The sequence below is a fragment of the Condylura cristata genome, unplaced genomic scaffold (assembly GCF_000260355.1).
Source record: "Condylura cristata isolate star-nosed mole 26May11 unplaced genomic scaffold, ConCri1.0 scaffold00019, whole genome shotgun sequence".
NCBI classification, from domain to species: domain Eukaryota; kingdom Metazoa; phylum Chordata; class Mammalia; order Eulipotyphla; family Talpidae; genus Condylura; species Condylura cristata.
The window spans coordinates 22,888,464-22,904,967 of record NW_004567120.1 but is presented as its reverse complement, the minus strand read 5'-3'; the positions used below and the strand labels follow the sequence as shown (position 1 = coordinate 22,904,967).

Sequence of the window (16,504 nt, the reverse complement as noted above, 5' to 3'; positions counted from 1 at the left end):
AGATCCTCTACCGGGGGGACCCACATGGTGCAGCAGACCTCTCCTGTCTCACCCAGTGTTCCCCTCAGCAGTGTATTTCAAAAGATCTGCCTGCTCTGCTCCCCACTCTGTCTCTGGTGAATCCTCTGTGAGAGGACAACCCCTGCATCTCTGGCCTGTACCCCAGTTCTTGTATGCATAAATAAAAATAAATTTTTAAAAAAGAAAAGAAAGTATACACAAAGCACTTGGACCACCACCTTCTACAGAGTAACCACTTAGTAACTAATTAATACGAACAGTAGCAGCAATTCCCTTCCCAGGTTGGAGCATTACTAAGGGTGCTTCTATTTATAAGCCATATTTTACCATTCATGGTGCCTAAATATACCGACCTCCACTATTCTTTGCCACTGACTGAGTCTCCTTGGCTATTGATGTTTACCAATCCACGGATAAGGACAACATGCTTTTTCATCTATCACATACAGTATATCTTGAGACCTTCCCCCAAACAGTCTTTATAAATAACAACAAGAGAGTTCATTAATTTCAAATCCCCTAACCTTGCACTACTCCCCAGCACCCACTGAATGTAAGGTTGAATTATTCAGAAGATGGTGCCCTTTCTTCCAAAGTTGCAATGAGCTACACACTAGTCAATGAACCTGTACTTGGGGGGAGAGGGGGGGGCAAGAAAATAAATCATCATTTTATGCAGATGTGCAAAGATTTAGAAAAAATAAATACCATAAACTACCTTAAGATGTGTGCTACAGGTAACATGCTGACAAACACGCTGCCCCGGAAGGCTTTGTTGAATGTGTCATCGTGACACTGGAAAACCTCATTAATTACACATCTGCTCTTAACAACTGCATGCTCTATCTTCTGATTTTTAGCATATTTCCCAAAATTATTCTCTTTTAATTTTTTTTTCATTTCCCAGAATTATTCTCTGATAGCTTTTCAAACCATAAACCCAGCCAGCCAACTCTGAAATAGTAGGTATATTGTATATAATTCCCTGTGATTTCTGGTTTTCTCCTAAAAAAAAAAAATTTCGTCACTGCAGCAAGTAAGTTCTGCCTCAATGTGCAATAAATTAAATGGTGTCAGTGACATCAGTATCCCAAGCCAAAGAAAATTTCCCTGAAGCAAGACAGACATATGCAGAAATGAAAGGGTCTTTGATACATAGTAAATTCTAAGAGAAAGAATTCTTATATCCTGTTAGGCACTGAATGTTTGTGTACCCCTCTCCAAAATTCATAAGTCGAAGTCCCCAGAGTTGACAATATGTGGAGATGGGGCCACTCGACGTAACTTAGTCAGAAGGGAGGAGCTTTCATGAGTGGGATTAGTGCCCTCTAAAGAGGCCGGGAGGCCTCCCTCCGTTCTGAGGCTACAAGAAGTTGGCTGTCTCCATCCGAGAAGAGTCCTTACTGGAACCCAACTATGGTGGCACCTGACCCCAGACTTCAAGTCTCCTGAGTATGACAGAAAATGTATGCTGTTTAAAATGTCTGCTGGAATAGCACACATCCCCAGTATCCCAGGATAGTCAACCGGTCTGTCAGAAACAGGTTGCTGAACGCTGCTGACAAGGCCAGCAGTCCTCAACTGTCAGTGAGTGTGAATGGAAGGGTGGGATTCTATTTGTACAAACCTGGCAGCCCAAGCAAAGGGCATTCTGTATTGTCCAAGGCGGCTACACACTTGCTTAGCTGTCCTGTGCACCTTCTGGGCCGTCTAAGATTAGAGAAAGAAGACAGGCTCACGTTTATTCAAACAACCAGGGACTCATCCAGAAAAGTAACTCCCCCAGCTCAATAACCAACTACTACAAGAAAATATAGAAACAGTTACAGATAAAACACACAATAAATATCACAGTCAACTTTTCCAGACCAAAGCTTATCTGAAAGATTTTTTGTTTGCTCATTAACAGAGTCTTCCTCAAGGTGTCAGAAGCTTCCCCACACCCCACAAAAGGTATGTCACGTCCTGTATCCAAGATCTCTACTGGGAAAACTTCAAGAGGTTTTAACGTGTTTCTCCTTTCCCACAGAGTAGATAATTACTCATCATACTTGGGAAAAGTCTGTTCTGGGTATAACCTTTTTACCCACAAGATGAGGGCCAAGTGAAAGAGTCAAAGCAATTAGTTTAGTGTAGGCAGAAGTTGCTGTTTGCATGGGCTCTGAAGACAAAGGAGATTAAATGCACATAGAGTCTCAACAGGTGGTGAAATGCTGGCTAGGTGCATATCCCCAGGGACACAGAGCACTCACTAGACGTTTTTTTTGTCTGTATTGCAGAGACTTTTTTTTTTTTGATTCACAAATTTGTCTCTGTAGAATCTTCCATTTAATAAACACTATTTGAATACACAATTAAATGCCCCATCAACACATCAACTCTTCCTAAATTATCAGAGGCTGCAGTGGTACTGTGATCTAGTCCACAAAACCTTGCCCTTTGTGTGCCTGTTTACCAATTTAAAAAATTCAACAGGATTAGATGAGTAATTTGCAAAGGTTTGGGTTTCAGGATCCAAACATTTGGGTTATATAGGTTGTTAAGTTTTAATGTTGCCATTTAAAAACATTATAGAAGAGAACACAACCTTTACCATGGAATATGCTAATGGCTCAGGAAACACAGATTATGCTATGTAAAAAGTAGGAAGGGCAAAAATCTCAAAAGAAAAGGCATCCTTGCAAGGTAAAGGCCCCTCGTTTCATGAACCGCTCGCTCTCTTGGCTTTCACGTCTCATTTCATCACAGGAATATGAGTCTGGAGCGGCACTGAGGAACTAATACATGTCTCTAGCATCTCTATCCTCCCAGTTCTAAGATTCTCAGGCTGCATGTAGGGCTGGCAGTAAAGTGTGTCTATTGCCAAGAATATGGTGCAACAGACAGATGTCGCCTAAGTCTTTAGCTTTTATTGGGATAAACAAGCAGAAATCAGATCCTCCTGCAAACAGAACATAATGACAATAACAAAAAAGAAAAGTCCTGTTCAAGCTTTAGCCTGTCCCTCACACAGTACATGCTATTTTCAGAATATATTGCACACTGAGAAAATTAAGGTTTCTCTTTTTGGGGGTGGGGGAGCACTGACACCTCCATTTGAAATGGTGAGTAAGAGAGACAAATTAGAGGGTAAGCTGAAATGTCCACAAATGGTCTTGATAAATACCTTTGCCGGGTCTGAATTTTTGATATAAGGTTCGACACAGTGTGTGATGTTTCCCTGGAGTACCTTTTCAACTCTTGCAACCAGAAAAATTTCAGGATGTGGGTTCGTCACTGAGAAGATTCCCTAGAAAAATTTACTTTTGTTAGACTTTTTACATAACTTGGTGCTAAGATTTTAGCAATATGTTTAGTGTAGGGTGTGGCTATTCAATATTGTCTTTGAGATAGGATCATGTCCAAGACCCTGGAAATAAATAGCATTTCCTTTCACATAGGCTTTAAAGTTCCCGATGTTCCCTTTGGAACGGATTTTATATAGCTTGTTACCAGCTTCACATGCTCTCGCCCCCACAAAGTGCAGGTGTCACTACTGCTGCTTAGTTTGTACGGTGTTTGTAAGGTGCATACTTAGATGACTTGAATACAATGTTTGGTGGCTTAATTTTCATGTGCTAGAAGTGTGCATTTCTCAGATGGAACCATATATGCATTTTCAAATATTGCATGTCCTAGAGCAATTCATTCACATTTAAGGATCACTAATGGTAGGTAAGAGGACAAAAATACTGTTCTATGAAACATGAAAATGAAATCACCTGTGGATAAAGAAGGGGTGCAATACACATATGCACACGCACAAAACACACATCAGTGGAATACTACTCTGATAAAAAAAAAATCCTGCTATTAGTGACATGGATATACCTTGTGGCTGTTATACTGACATAAGTCAGACAGAGAAAGACAAATACTATAATTTTACTCATATGTGGAATATAAAGAAATTAAAACATGGAAGAAAACCAAACCATGCTCTTCGGTACAAAAAACAAAGTGGTGGATACTGGAAGGGAAGAGGGTTGGGAGATGGGAGAGAAGGGTAAAGGTCAATTCAAAGGCAGTGAATAGAAACGACTTTTGATGTAGTATTCACAATGCTGTACACCTGGAACTGACACAAAGGTTATAAACCAGTGTTGATGGAATAAAAATTGTATTATAAAATATAAATCACTGTATTGAAAACATGCCTTTGTTGCTGGTACGGAGCTCTGTGCTTTCAACACAAAGGGAGGGGACAGAGGATCTGAAACTCACTTTGTTCCCACACACTTTACTGACAGGCGCTAATGCAGACACAACCCAAAGCATGGAAGTTTTCTCTGAACGCATGTGGAACAACCGTGTCATCTCCCTGTCCACTTCAGCTCCTTCCCAATATAACAGCTTCCAAATAGTGTGTTGGCTGCTTGTCTGTTGTTATTTAAAGGAGCACCACACACGTGAATGTAAATGGAAAAATCCATCATCGGGACTCCACCCAAGTTTTTTCCTACTGGATATATTACCAACTGCACTGATACAGTACTTTCCAGTTTTCAAAGCATTTCAGACACATTATCTTGCTTGTTATAGATAGAAACCTCTGTGATAGACAGGGCAGAAGAACAAATTGAGTGTAAGATACTCACTGATTCTCCCCCATCCCATGTCAAATACCTATCAGACTCCTGGGTAACAGGTGACTCAGCTTTGAAGTCCCAGGCAGCAAGCATAGAATAAAGACAATGAAAGCTCCTGGGTTCATGTTTTGCTCCACTATTATGAGTTTAGGCAAGTCACATCCTGAGTCTCAATTTCTCACCTACACACTGGAAATGATGGAATAGCTACTTCATAAAATTCATCGTATGGATTAAATGAAGTAATGCTCATTAGGTACACATGGTTATTACTAATGTGGCCCAAAGTGTCTCAAGGTCAGGAACTTGATTTCTGGTACTGTTGGGAACATGTTAACAGCCCTGGGATACAGGTTCCCCTGCTACCTCCGGTTTGCAGATGAGGGTGCTGATGCCCAGAGGTGCTCATTTTTTAAATGGGGGACCATGTTTTGTCTTTTGTCCCATTAGAACACAGAAAGGTTGCCAGAGAGAAGCCAGGGACCTAGCCCTTTAAGACAAGGCATCTGGCCCAGTCCCCTTTCCCACCGAGAGCCATGGTTGTGCCTACCCCCATCCCAGGTGACTCAGCCATTTCACTGACCCTGTCCCCTCCAGTTACCTTTCTAGAGAATGAGTCAGCTCACCCCACCCCAGAGCTTGGCAGGGCACCTATGGAAGAGGGGGGGCCTGCCCCCCTTCACCAGGTCAACATCTCCTGCCCTCAAAAGGGAGCCTGCAGGGCTATAGGGATGCAAACATCCACCTAAGAGTTAGCAGCTCCCCACAGCCCAACCTAAAGTTAGCCCAGGGCATGACCTTGAAGGATAAGGGGAACTGTTCTCTGTCAGAGCATCTGGAAAGGAACTGCCAAACAGCTGTGACTGGTCACAGTGGCAGTTTGGTGTCAAGAGGCAAAATTACTCCTTTCTGAACCCAACTTTTTCCTTTCCCTGTGGTTACCACATTGCTCCTCAGGAAGCTACTAGAGAGAAAGACTCCAAGAAGCAATTGAGGAAGACCTAGAATGGCTTCCAAACACCCAACATCCACCAAGCTCTGGGAGCTACAACTCATCCTGAGAAGGCTGTTTCCCTTGCTCCAAGCTGATATGGAAGCAATGGAGTGGAACAGTACAATCCATGGCTTGGAGCCTGCTACCCCTAGGTTCTGCTCAAGGTACTAATTCTGTGACTGTGGGGAAGCCACATAACTGTCTTGTGCCTCAGTTTCTTCATTTGTGAACACTGCTATAGTCCTCCCCTTTCCGGGGCTCAGCTATTCCTCTGAGACCTTCCCCAAATCCCACCTCTCTATGTAGGCCTCTATATTACCTCCTGACCCTACCTCACATTCCAAACACCCCTATTCCCACTGCGCCTCACTTTCCAGGACTTCATTCGTTTCTCTCTAATACATGCTGGATTGAGTTCTTTCAAACAGACCAGCTTCAAACTCTGCCTCCCCCCTACTGATGCTGTCACGGTAGGCAGCTAGCATGACCGCAGTTTCCTAATCAGCAAAATGGTAATGATCACACGATGTCTAAGACTGACAACTCTGGCACCCAGGACACATTCCATTTTCTTCCCAACCTAGAATACAAGTGGGATGACACCTGAGATCACAACGGAAACCTCTGGACTGGACATACTGAGTTCACTGAAGTGATACAGTAAAGACATCATCAGCTCAAATGGACTTTTCTGGTACTGTGTGAGAAATTTTACTTGAACAATTCAGTGGTAGGTTCTCAAAGACTTCTATTCTGTGGCTCAGCCTCACTTGAGAAGCACAGGCCCTTGTACTGGAATGCTCATGTTATGTGACAACTACAGTGCAAGTAACTCAGGGGCCGTCAGCAAACAACTGAGAGCAACTGGGCAAAAGCCCCCCACAGTGTCATAGCCCAAAGAAGACAGAGTGACAGCAATTGTAAAGGAAACTTCCACTGTCATTTGGAAATCTCTATCAGTGAATGTAATCTTCGCTCTGAAAATCCCAGGGCTTGGAATTGATTCTGAGGAGCTAATTCAACAAACAACATGTATACACAAGAGGGTTCAATGCAGCATTGTCTGATGCCCCTGAAGCACCACCATCCTAATTAGCTGAATCCAGGAAATGCCAGACTATCTTTTATTAAGAATGTGAGTGATCTATAAATACCGACCAATGTGACATTCGGTGAATGCAGTAGATATAAAACATGAGAACACAGCTTGTCTCAGAATACAGATAACATGTATCCAACATGTCTGCAAGGACATGCACGGAATGTTAATAACCATGATCTAGGGGTTAGTGTTTTCTACATTCTTCCTTGTACTCGCTGTTGTCTGAATTTTCAACATCATGTGCTTCGTTCTATCATTGGAAAGACAGGAATGGTATTTTTAATCTGGGGAAAATAAATCTCTTTACAAAGTGAGTTGCTTTGTTCCCGTATGCCTCACTCTGGTTTCCTTTCAGTTGCAAAAGTCTAGAAGACAGACCATCGATTCTGCTCTCAGCCTAACCTCCACGGCCTCCAGTCTGCTTCGAGGTCAAAATGCCAGGATCTGTTAAGACTCTTTCTAAAGGGGACTCTGCACCAGATGGGTCAGATGAGGGCGGCTTTATAGCCAGGACACAGCAGCCCCTTCCCATTGCCTTGCCGCCAGACCCCTGGATAAAGAGTCTTTGTGCTTCATTAAAATACCTAGCCATGATGGAAATGAGAATGAGAGATGGGAGAGTTACAGTAGTCCTGATTTTTCTTGAAAAATAACAAGTCCTTCAGGCAAAAACTAAACACAGTAGACCTGAACTGCAGCTCACCAACTCCTGCCCTCCAGACACTTCACAGTCCCACTGACGTTACGTCTCTGATTGACTAGCCAACTATTAGTATGTTCTACTGATTTCCGTATTTTCCCTTCAACTTCAGTCACCAGAAAAACTCCTCTACACAGACTTTACAAGGAGGGAATGCCAGGAAAACAGCAGCCTGAAACAATGGAACAATCCAAGAATTTCTTCTTTGGAAATCACTACCCAGGCCAAAAGGTCACGCTTTACCTGTTTTATGTAGCGTAACTGAGATTCAGCAATTCCATGAATAAAAGACTCGGGTGAAGAGCTTCTAGGGTGCCCATCACTGGCCAGTTGGGCTGAGGTGCCCCACAGCATCTCACGGACGGATGGGGGATTCAGGTCTACATGGAAGTCAGCTGAAATCTTACAGTTGTTCTTTACATCAAATAAGGCAAGATTGATAAAAAACGGTTCCACCTGTGAATAAAAAAATCACATTTTTAAGCAAAAACTCTTTTTGGGGGGCACAAATTAAAAAATGTTTCATGCCTCACATTTTTGGAATTTGTAGTTCCTTTCTCAGTGTAACATTGCTAAAATTGTGTTAAGGCTACTTTGCATGGAATAAAGTATTCCAAAAATAACAGGCTATCCAATTTAATTTTGGTCAGGTGTAAATAAGTTTACAAGTTACAAATTTTTTTTTCATGACGAAGAGAAAGCAGGTTATACTGAATGACCACATCCATAGTTCTAAGAATAAAATTTCATTCTCTATAGGTTTACTGAAATTACCTTAAAAAATGCCAATATTATAGAATAGAAATAAATCTTCCCTTTTGTCACATTGCAGCTTCCTGGATTATACATTTCAGAAGAACTAGTATCAGTCAACATCAAATTACTTGACAAAAGCTTTGCCCCATCAGCAGTTTTGGAAGACTTGATTCCTCTCTACAGATGGCATTTGAAAGCTGGTCACAAAGAGAAATTTCATGCCAGATGGCATAAAGATTAACCCTTTATATGCAGAAGGTTGCCTGCTAGTGCATTTCAGCTTCTTTGCATGAGAATACATCAACCCTGTGGGTATGTTGCACTGACAGAAACAGAACCAGAAAATAAAAACGAACATAAAAAGGTCACAATTGGTGATTTTACATTTACAGTTTCAGGTATTTCTGAGCAACTCAAATGATCTGTGATAGCTAATAATCAGAATTTTCTGTGCAAAAACAATTCACCCTTAGAATAGTGGGTAAAGTTAGCTGAGGGTGCAGCATCTTTGGGATCATGAGGGTTCTTGCTCATTGCTATGAGCCAATTTCACAGAAATGTTCATATTTCGAACAATTCACAAATGGGAGGATCTTTCAGATTCTGGAGACAGTCTCTTATAAGTGTCAACAACCTATCTGCTCTTTTTTTTTCTCGAGATACTGGCAGACAAAAGACATGGATGAAATTCTTCACAATATGTAGCAATAAAATTCTCATTCAGTACATTAGTTCTCAGTGCTAAAAAAAAAGAAAGGCATTTTCCTTTCTGATTCCAAAGAAGTAGAAAGAAAAGTCATACTTACATTGGTAGGTGGTCCTTTGGCATTGTCTCCAACTTGACCCAAGATATTGAAAGTTAAATCATGGCAATTTACCAGGAAACGTTTATTGCACTTTTCCTCAAATGGCTTTATGTCGGGTTCAATTCCTGAAAAGTCCAGCTTCTACGAAATATCAGATACTATGAATCATTTCCAAAATATGAGACTCAAGATTCACATGAATATAGATCTACAAGCAAAAATGGCACCATCTAACAGTGTTCTGTCCTGTGTTCATTTGAACCCTTTTTATTTTTCATTTCACAAATCTTGAAGGGAGATGATGAAGATCTAATTTAAAGGAGCTGAAAAGCCACAACCTATATGAGAGTCTATGAACTCCAATAGGTCATGATTCCTTGCCTGGCCCACTCATCTGGCCTCATCTCTGTTCCAGCCACATGGGCATGGGTCTCCCTTGGTTATTTCTCCAGCACACCAAATACACCTGTGCTTCAGGGCCTTTGCACTCGCTTTTCTGACAGCCACCCTACTCCCTCAGAGAGCTGCAATGCTGCCTCATTTCATTCCAGTCTCCAATCCATAAGCATTTGCACAGACTGTACAACACCCTGTACGAAACAGCACACTCTTGACAGTTTAAGTCCCTTTCCTCGATTTAGTGGATAACATTACTTCTTACTATTTATCTATACTTTTCATTAGTTTTGCCTACAAAGCATGTGTTCCAGAAGGGTAAGCATTTTGTGTCCTTTATGTAGTGTGCAGGAGGCAAATTGACATGAATGGGTCTGAAAGGCATTAAGAGTAACACAACGGTCTCTAACTTGGAAGAGCTGGAAAACAGTGATGCTATGAACTTCGTTGTGAAACACAAATGAACAGCAGATGGGGAAGGAGGGTAGGTTAGCAGAGATTTCAGTTTGGGTTGTGTTGAGTTTGAAGTGCTAGGAGCAAGTGGTAGGAAAAAAACAGGAGAGGTCTGGTTTGGAGCTCAGGATCTGGAAGTCAATGGCATCCAGGCTAAGGAGGAGGACAAGGCTGGAGCCCTGGAGACCACCTACATGTAAATGATGAACAGAGGGAGTGGTGTCTACTTAGGAAACGATAAACACTGAGCTCAGCTTCTAACAGAGCTGGGAGATATACCCTGGCTGCCACAGAGATATATTTTTAAAATTATCGGTATTTCAAAATGAAAACAACAAGTTTTAAAAAAAGATATAGGGAGTCACGGAATTCCTCAGCAGAGAAGGAAATCTGTGCTTCCTCAAAGAAATTCATAGAATCCTCCTCAGCTCACATGGCTCAGGCATGCTAAGTTCATCTGTTCATGCTAAATGTCTGAACAGACTTACAAAAGTGATTATAGCAAAGATTGTAAGACAGCTTACTCCACTTTCACTAAGGCCAGAGACAAGGCAGACAGGAAATGACTGGGTGAATCCGAGCAGCATATACCGCCATTATGGAAAACTCAAGCCAAGAAACAAGAATTTTCTCCACTGCCTAAACAAGTCAAGCCAAAACAGGTATTGTGCCTGAAGAGTCTTAGATAATTATAGCTCCTCTGGCCTAGCCTGTACCACTGACAAAATATGCTCCTTAAATGAGCCTCGAGTATGATATTCATATGTGAAAGCATGATTTTTTTTCTCCTCAGTCTGTTTTCTACAAAAGGAATAAACACTGTGTGGGATAGACAGCTTGCTCTTAACACTAATCTGTGGAGCCGGGTGGCAAGTCATTGTCATGGAGATCGATTCCAATTTCCACCCATTTATCTGCTCTTTCTTCTTACTCAGACCTGGAATGTGAGAAGTGACAGAGCTAAATCATGCCAGTCCCCAAGCCTTTCCCTTCTGCCCAACTGGGTGCAAACATTAGGAGCCAGGGCCTGCCCAGTAGCTCAAAGTAGGAAGCAAAACATCCCAAAGCCAGCATTTCTTATCATCTAAGGCCTTTGGGTAGAAAACATCTGTCTCTCTGGACACTGAGCTGTGGCCAAAAGAGAAGGATGGCATTTCACCTAGAAAAGGGACTTGGCATACACAACATGGACTTCTCTGAGGTGAGATGATTTTCCATAATCAAGATTCATTTTTTTTATCCTTAGTTTCATCACAACTGTGAATTTTTTTCTCACCGATAAACAGCTAAAAATATAAAAGCCGTTCAGTTCCATGACCACAAAAACACTACACCACAATTTTTTTAAAGATACTGGATTTGGTTTCAACCACAGTCAATTGGCTTCTTTGTACACAATGAAAGAGCCTGACATGGCCAATTAGAGGCCAATCACTGTGGGGGCAGGGGGAAGTCAAAGGCTCACACAGGCCGGGGACAAGTACATTTCTGAGTGACTATCTTAGAACTAACATCCCTGAGCCTGCTAGATTACTATGGTTTAATCCCCGAGCCTGCTAGATTATTATTGTTTAATCACATAATTTACAAGTAATATTGCTATGGGGAAGCAAAGAAAAGATGAAATACTTTATTTTTCCCAATTTTATTTTTTCATTTGACATTTTTATTAAAAACAAATGTCTGCATTATTTATACACTATATAATTTTCCACTTTCAAACTAAAAAAGAATTTTAATTAGAAAGCCATACAAAGTAAAATAAAACAAAACAAAATCAATCTTCCCTGAATTGTTTAATATTTTCATTGAAAAAAATTATGCCTATATGAAACATATTTTCTATTTGAAAAAGAATCCCAAAGAATTTCATTAGAAATCTCATGTAGCAAAACTGAAAACAAAAAATAACTCACCCCCCCCAAATAGTTATATTTTCTCAAGAAATGTTTTCCAACGGGAAAAATATTTGCTAACACTTCAACACAGTAGCATTTTTTTTCCTTTAAACAAATCAGCAAATTACACAGTACCATGGAATTAAATATTAACTGCATATATCTAAGTACAAAGAGTACCTAACCCCCAAGAAAGATGTTTAAAATACACATCTGCACATAAACCTACAGTTCCCTGCACGCCTTTCCATTTAAAGTGGGATTAGACCAGACCTGAACACTGTTCCAGTTCTATATCTAAAGTGGAAAATAAATCACGTCTCATATGTCTTGGTGTGCTTTAAAATGCAGACACTCACTGCTAAGATATCACAATTGTATTTAATGTGTTAAAAGAGAACTGGAACATCATTAGGGGTTCTTTAATTTATCCATTTTGAGGAGTGAGATGAAATGCAAAGAATATCAGAATTGAGGGAGAAGAACATATATTCAGTCCTAAGCTATTCGTAGATGGAATAGTCCTCGAGTGAAGACGTTAAGGTGCCTTTCAAAAGGAACCAGACAAATAGAAAGCAATCAATATTCCCCGGGGATACAAAAATCAGTGCTTCACCATTTCCCAGATGCTGTTGATCTGAAAAGGCAACATTTCTAATCTTAAATATCTATCATTAATACCTGAACTTCCGAATCAAAAGAAAATAGATTCTGTCTTCCATCACCTCTACTTAGTTTGTTTAGCTGCTCAGTTTCTCTTCCATACTAAAATTAAGAAAACAAAAGAAATACAAATATATATACACACATGTATACATACACAAACTAGTTACCTTATTCCCTTCAAAGCAGTATTAAATGCTACGTGAAACTAGCTATGTGACACAGCTTCAAGTACACTATTCTGCACTTCCATGTACTTTAGATAAATGACTTGCCAAAGAATCACTGTCTGATCCATGGTTAAGTACTAGATCAGATTCTTATACTTTCTATGAGCTTCTCACATCAAGAATATTGTTTTAACCCACAACAGTACAAAAAAGGAGCTCTCTTATGTTTCTTTGGCCACCAAAATCTCTCTGGTTCCTTTATATTCATATCCATAGCTCCAGCCATGGAATATTATATATAATTTCAATCCCCCCACTTTAGGAAAAACATAGTGGGTTATATAGTCTGGAGTAAAAAAAAAAACTCACAGGGAATAAATTAAAATTCATAAAATCATAGAAAGCCCACTTCAGGGAATCATGAGTACATTCCTAAATTGCAAAAAAAAAAAAAAAAAACTTTAAAGCTTAAGAGAAGGGTAAGCTTAAAACATTAAAAAAGTAACTTCTAGACTCATGCAACTTAGTAGTCCAGGAAAACTGAAAATATAAATAGATCTGAGAAATGAATAAATGGAGCAGACTCTTCTAATCTATTACAGTACTATGTCCACAGAGCAAAATATGCAACCTACTAAGAGAAGCATGGCAATCACCTCCACACTTAAAACGGGCTGACTTCCAACTCTGAAGAGTAATCACCACAAATGATGTCTTATTCCACAAAAATCTTTATCTGATAAAATGATTCATAAGCATACAAATTTACATAGAAACTGTATGATTTCCATATGAAATAAACATTTATAAATAATTAGATTGAATATCATGTTCAATGTGCATAAGTAGCCCCTTGGATGAAGAATATTTATTTTGTGAATGAGTGAATTGACTAAGCAGTAGCAGATAAAGTTAATAAACTCAGAAACATCTAGGCATCTAGGGAAAAAAAATAAGATTTTCCAAACTGTTATGTAGCACTTCCAAATTCCATCTTAGTAGTGTAACTTTTCTTTCATTAACCTCTATCTATTTCACTAATTTGCCATCTATTTTAACATAGAAATGACACTATCAAATGGGATCCAGCACTGAAACTTGAACAGCTCATTCTGCATTGTCTCAGCTGAAAGCAAGTTGCAATAACAAAGATGTACCTTCATCAGTTCCGGATGCATGCTTCTTTCCAAACTGGCCATGATGTTCTCGGCTTTTCCTTGGCTGCTAATTTCATCATCTGCAAATTCATTAAAAGCAGATGTTTCAAACCATACAGACCATTACTAATCACCTAAGAGGAATATCCTAACTATCACTCCCACCTCATGCTCTCCTAAGAGGTTTATGGCAAAGAATTTATATTATGAAAGCATAGGGAAAACTTTAATGGACTTTTGAAAATCTGCCATGAATTCCCTATCCGTTTTAGTCTGGCAGTATTTCAGGTGTCAGAGTCCATGCGGCATCAACTCTTCAAAACAATCTATCAAGCTTCATAGTCACTTTTAAAGATCAAGTATTTTAACCTTTTAGAATATACCCATCCTGCACAAAGGATATTGTCGTAGATTAAAGATAAGGGTTTTAACTCAAAAATGAATCGTTAAAAAGTTCTGACCTTGTGTTGTTTCTACTGTCTCCTTTTTCTCTTGCACTAAACTGTCGGTATTGATCTGAATAATCTTTTTCAAAGTGATCAACCATTCTTCCATTTCCTGCTCAGTTTCAGCAGCCAGATAATGGCTATACTTATCTAACATCTTGAGTTCAAAAGCATGACGGCGCATTTTGGGGCACTAGAGGGGAAAAAAAAGTATGTTCTGTTAGCTTAGTTGTTCTTTTAATATTACATTTCATTTGTTTATATATTTAGACCTCAGCTTGGCATGTGTATACGTAAATACTTTCAAGAAAGAATTGTTTTTTTTTTTTTCATCAAGACAGAGACACTTTAAGATGGATGACTATTTCAAACATACCTGAAATTTGCCCCTCGCAGGTAATGCAGACAGTATTAGAAGCAAAGTTGGCATGAAATAGCACTTTCTTTGTTGAGTAATACTCACATTTAAGATGATCATACTACGATTGCAAAATTAAGCAAATGCATTCCTATTTCCATCCTGCTAAGTTTTCCTTCCATATTTAAAGATTTTCAAAATCAGTTCTTAAAAACAGGCTGCACAGGCCCTCCCTGGTGGTGCAGCAGGTTATAGCACAGCACTAAGAAGCTGAAACCACTTCCGCATGAGTTCGATCCCCGCCTGCCCCGGAGGTGACCACATGGCATGGGAGACCTCTCCTGGCCCTCCTGCTGCTCCCCGCAGCAGTGTACTTCGTCAATCTGCCTGTTCTGGCCAGTACCCCAGTTCTGTATGCACAAATAAATAAATCTTAAAAAAAAAAAACAGGCTGCACTTTATCACACCATGAAACACACCCTGTCATGTATAATATGTAAAGCCTCACAGTAGCAGGAAAGACGATAGTCGAGTCACATTAAGGTGACACTCTTGGCATACATACATATGTGTGTGTGTGTGTATGGAGATGGCCTCTGAACACTCGCACATAGGGAAAATAACAAGCCATCTCCTTCCCCCAAAATAATGACATATTCTCTTACAGTATCACAGCCTCTATCCTGACCAAAGAGATAACATGCTCCCCTCTACCACCAAATATCTCAACATTCATTTCAAAACAGGCTCATGAAACTATAATTTTGCACTGCACGATCATTATTCACGAGGGAACCGAGAAAGTTCCTCTTTTTCATGTTCAAAGTATACTAAAGGATAAAACTGCTGTAGCAAGTCATGCAGATTTATATATTTGAAAATAGCAGAGAAGAGGTGTCATAAATGATGGGGAAAGCAGATCTGTGAGCAATAAGAAGAAAGGTCAAGCTGGACAAGAGCTAACTGAGAAAGCCTGAGGATTCTTGCACCCTCTCCTGTACCAAAGCTGCTACCTATGTAAAAAGAAGGCACCTTCCAGTCACATGGACCTCTGCATTTTAAAAAATGTTTTCTGTCTTGATCTTCATGATAGTCTCTTTAACTGGAATAAACAGACATGATTAATCTCAATCTGCCACTGTAAAAAATTAGAATCAGTAGTTTGAGGATGTCTCAAGCCAATGCCCACCAGTCATTCCAGGTTCCTGGCCACACTGGCTCTAACAGCTCCTATTATGTCACCCACTGACTTCCTCTTTAGATAGACTCTATATTTTTCGCCCCTCTTCTTTGTCCACATCCCTCAGGAATTCAAATCAGCAAACACTGCATAAATTCCCACTGTGTGCACAACCTGCTCGTTATTACAGGGGCCGCCACCATGAGGAATAAACGGTCCCTGTAACCTAAAAAGGAATGTGCAGAATGAACCCCAAACTAGAGCATGTGGGAGTTTATCACCACTGAGTGAAGAAGAGGAAGGAAACAGAACACAGTTTATGTGGAGGTACCATCTGAGCAGAGACTTAAAAGATAAGGCTCAAATAGGAACAGAAAGGGAAAACAGATGTCAAGAAAAACAAAACAAAAAAAAAAGCCACAGACATGTGAAATTCTGAGTGGCACTGTGTGGTTTGACTAGAGCACAGAATGTGCAGGGGGAGCCAAGTGGTATGAGGTGAGAAAGGCCCAAGTGCTCTCAGCCTTCAACGCCTTGGAAAGAGCTTTACGTCTCCCTCTGAAGGACACAAAGTCGAGTCAAAGGTTTCATGTGGACACGCAAAGTATGCCATCTGTGTCTTGGGAAGGTGGGCTGGAGTAGGCCAACAAAGACAGCCAGTCTCTAAGTGAGAGAGGAAAAGGGGAACCAAAGGAAGGGCAGGAAGAATGGAAAGAAGGTGAGAAAGTCAAGCGGCACTTGAAGCCAGACTCAGAAGCATTGGGTAAACGTGTGCA

At 40.3% G+C, this 16,504-nt stretch overlaps 1 protein-coding gene across 1 annotated transcript in view; it reads right to left on the bottom strand.

Annotated features, from left to right (window-relative positions):
- The window catches only part of DOCK11 (dedicator of cytokinesis 11), a 174,944-nt gene that overhangs the window by 97,128 nt on the left and 61,312 nt on the right, over positions 1 to 16,504 (bottom strand). The window contains exons 7-13 of the mRNA XM_012727072.1: positions 14,206 to 14,383; positions 13,745 to 13,824; positions 12,436 to 12,519; positions 9,008 to 9,148; positions 7,689 to 7,901; positions 3,188 to 3,310; positions 1,649 to 1,731 (exon numbers count right to left, since the gene is read on the bottom strand). Coding sequence (XP_012582526.1) covers positions 1,649 to 1,731; positions 3,188 to 3,310; positions 7,689 to 7,901; positions 9,008 to 9,148; positions 12,436 to 12,519; positions 13,745 to 13,824; positions 14,206 to 14,383 — 902 coding nt within the window. The remainder of the gene's footprint in view (positions 1 to 1,648; positions 1,732 to 3,187; positions 3,311 to 7,688; positions 7,902 to 9,007; positions 9,149 to 12,435; positions 12,520 to 13,744; positions 13,825 to 14,205; positions 14,384 to 16,504) is intronic.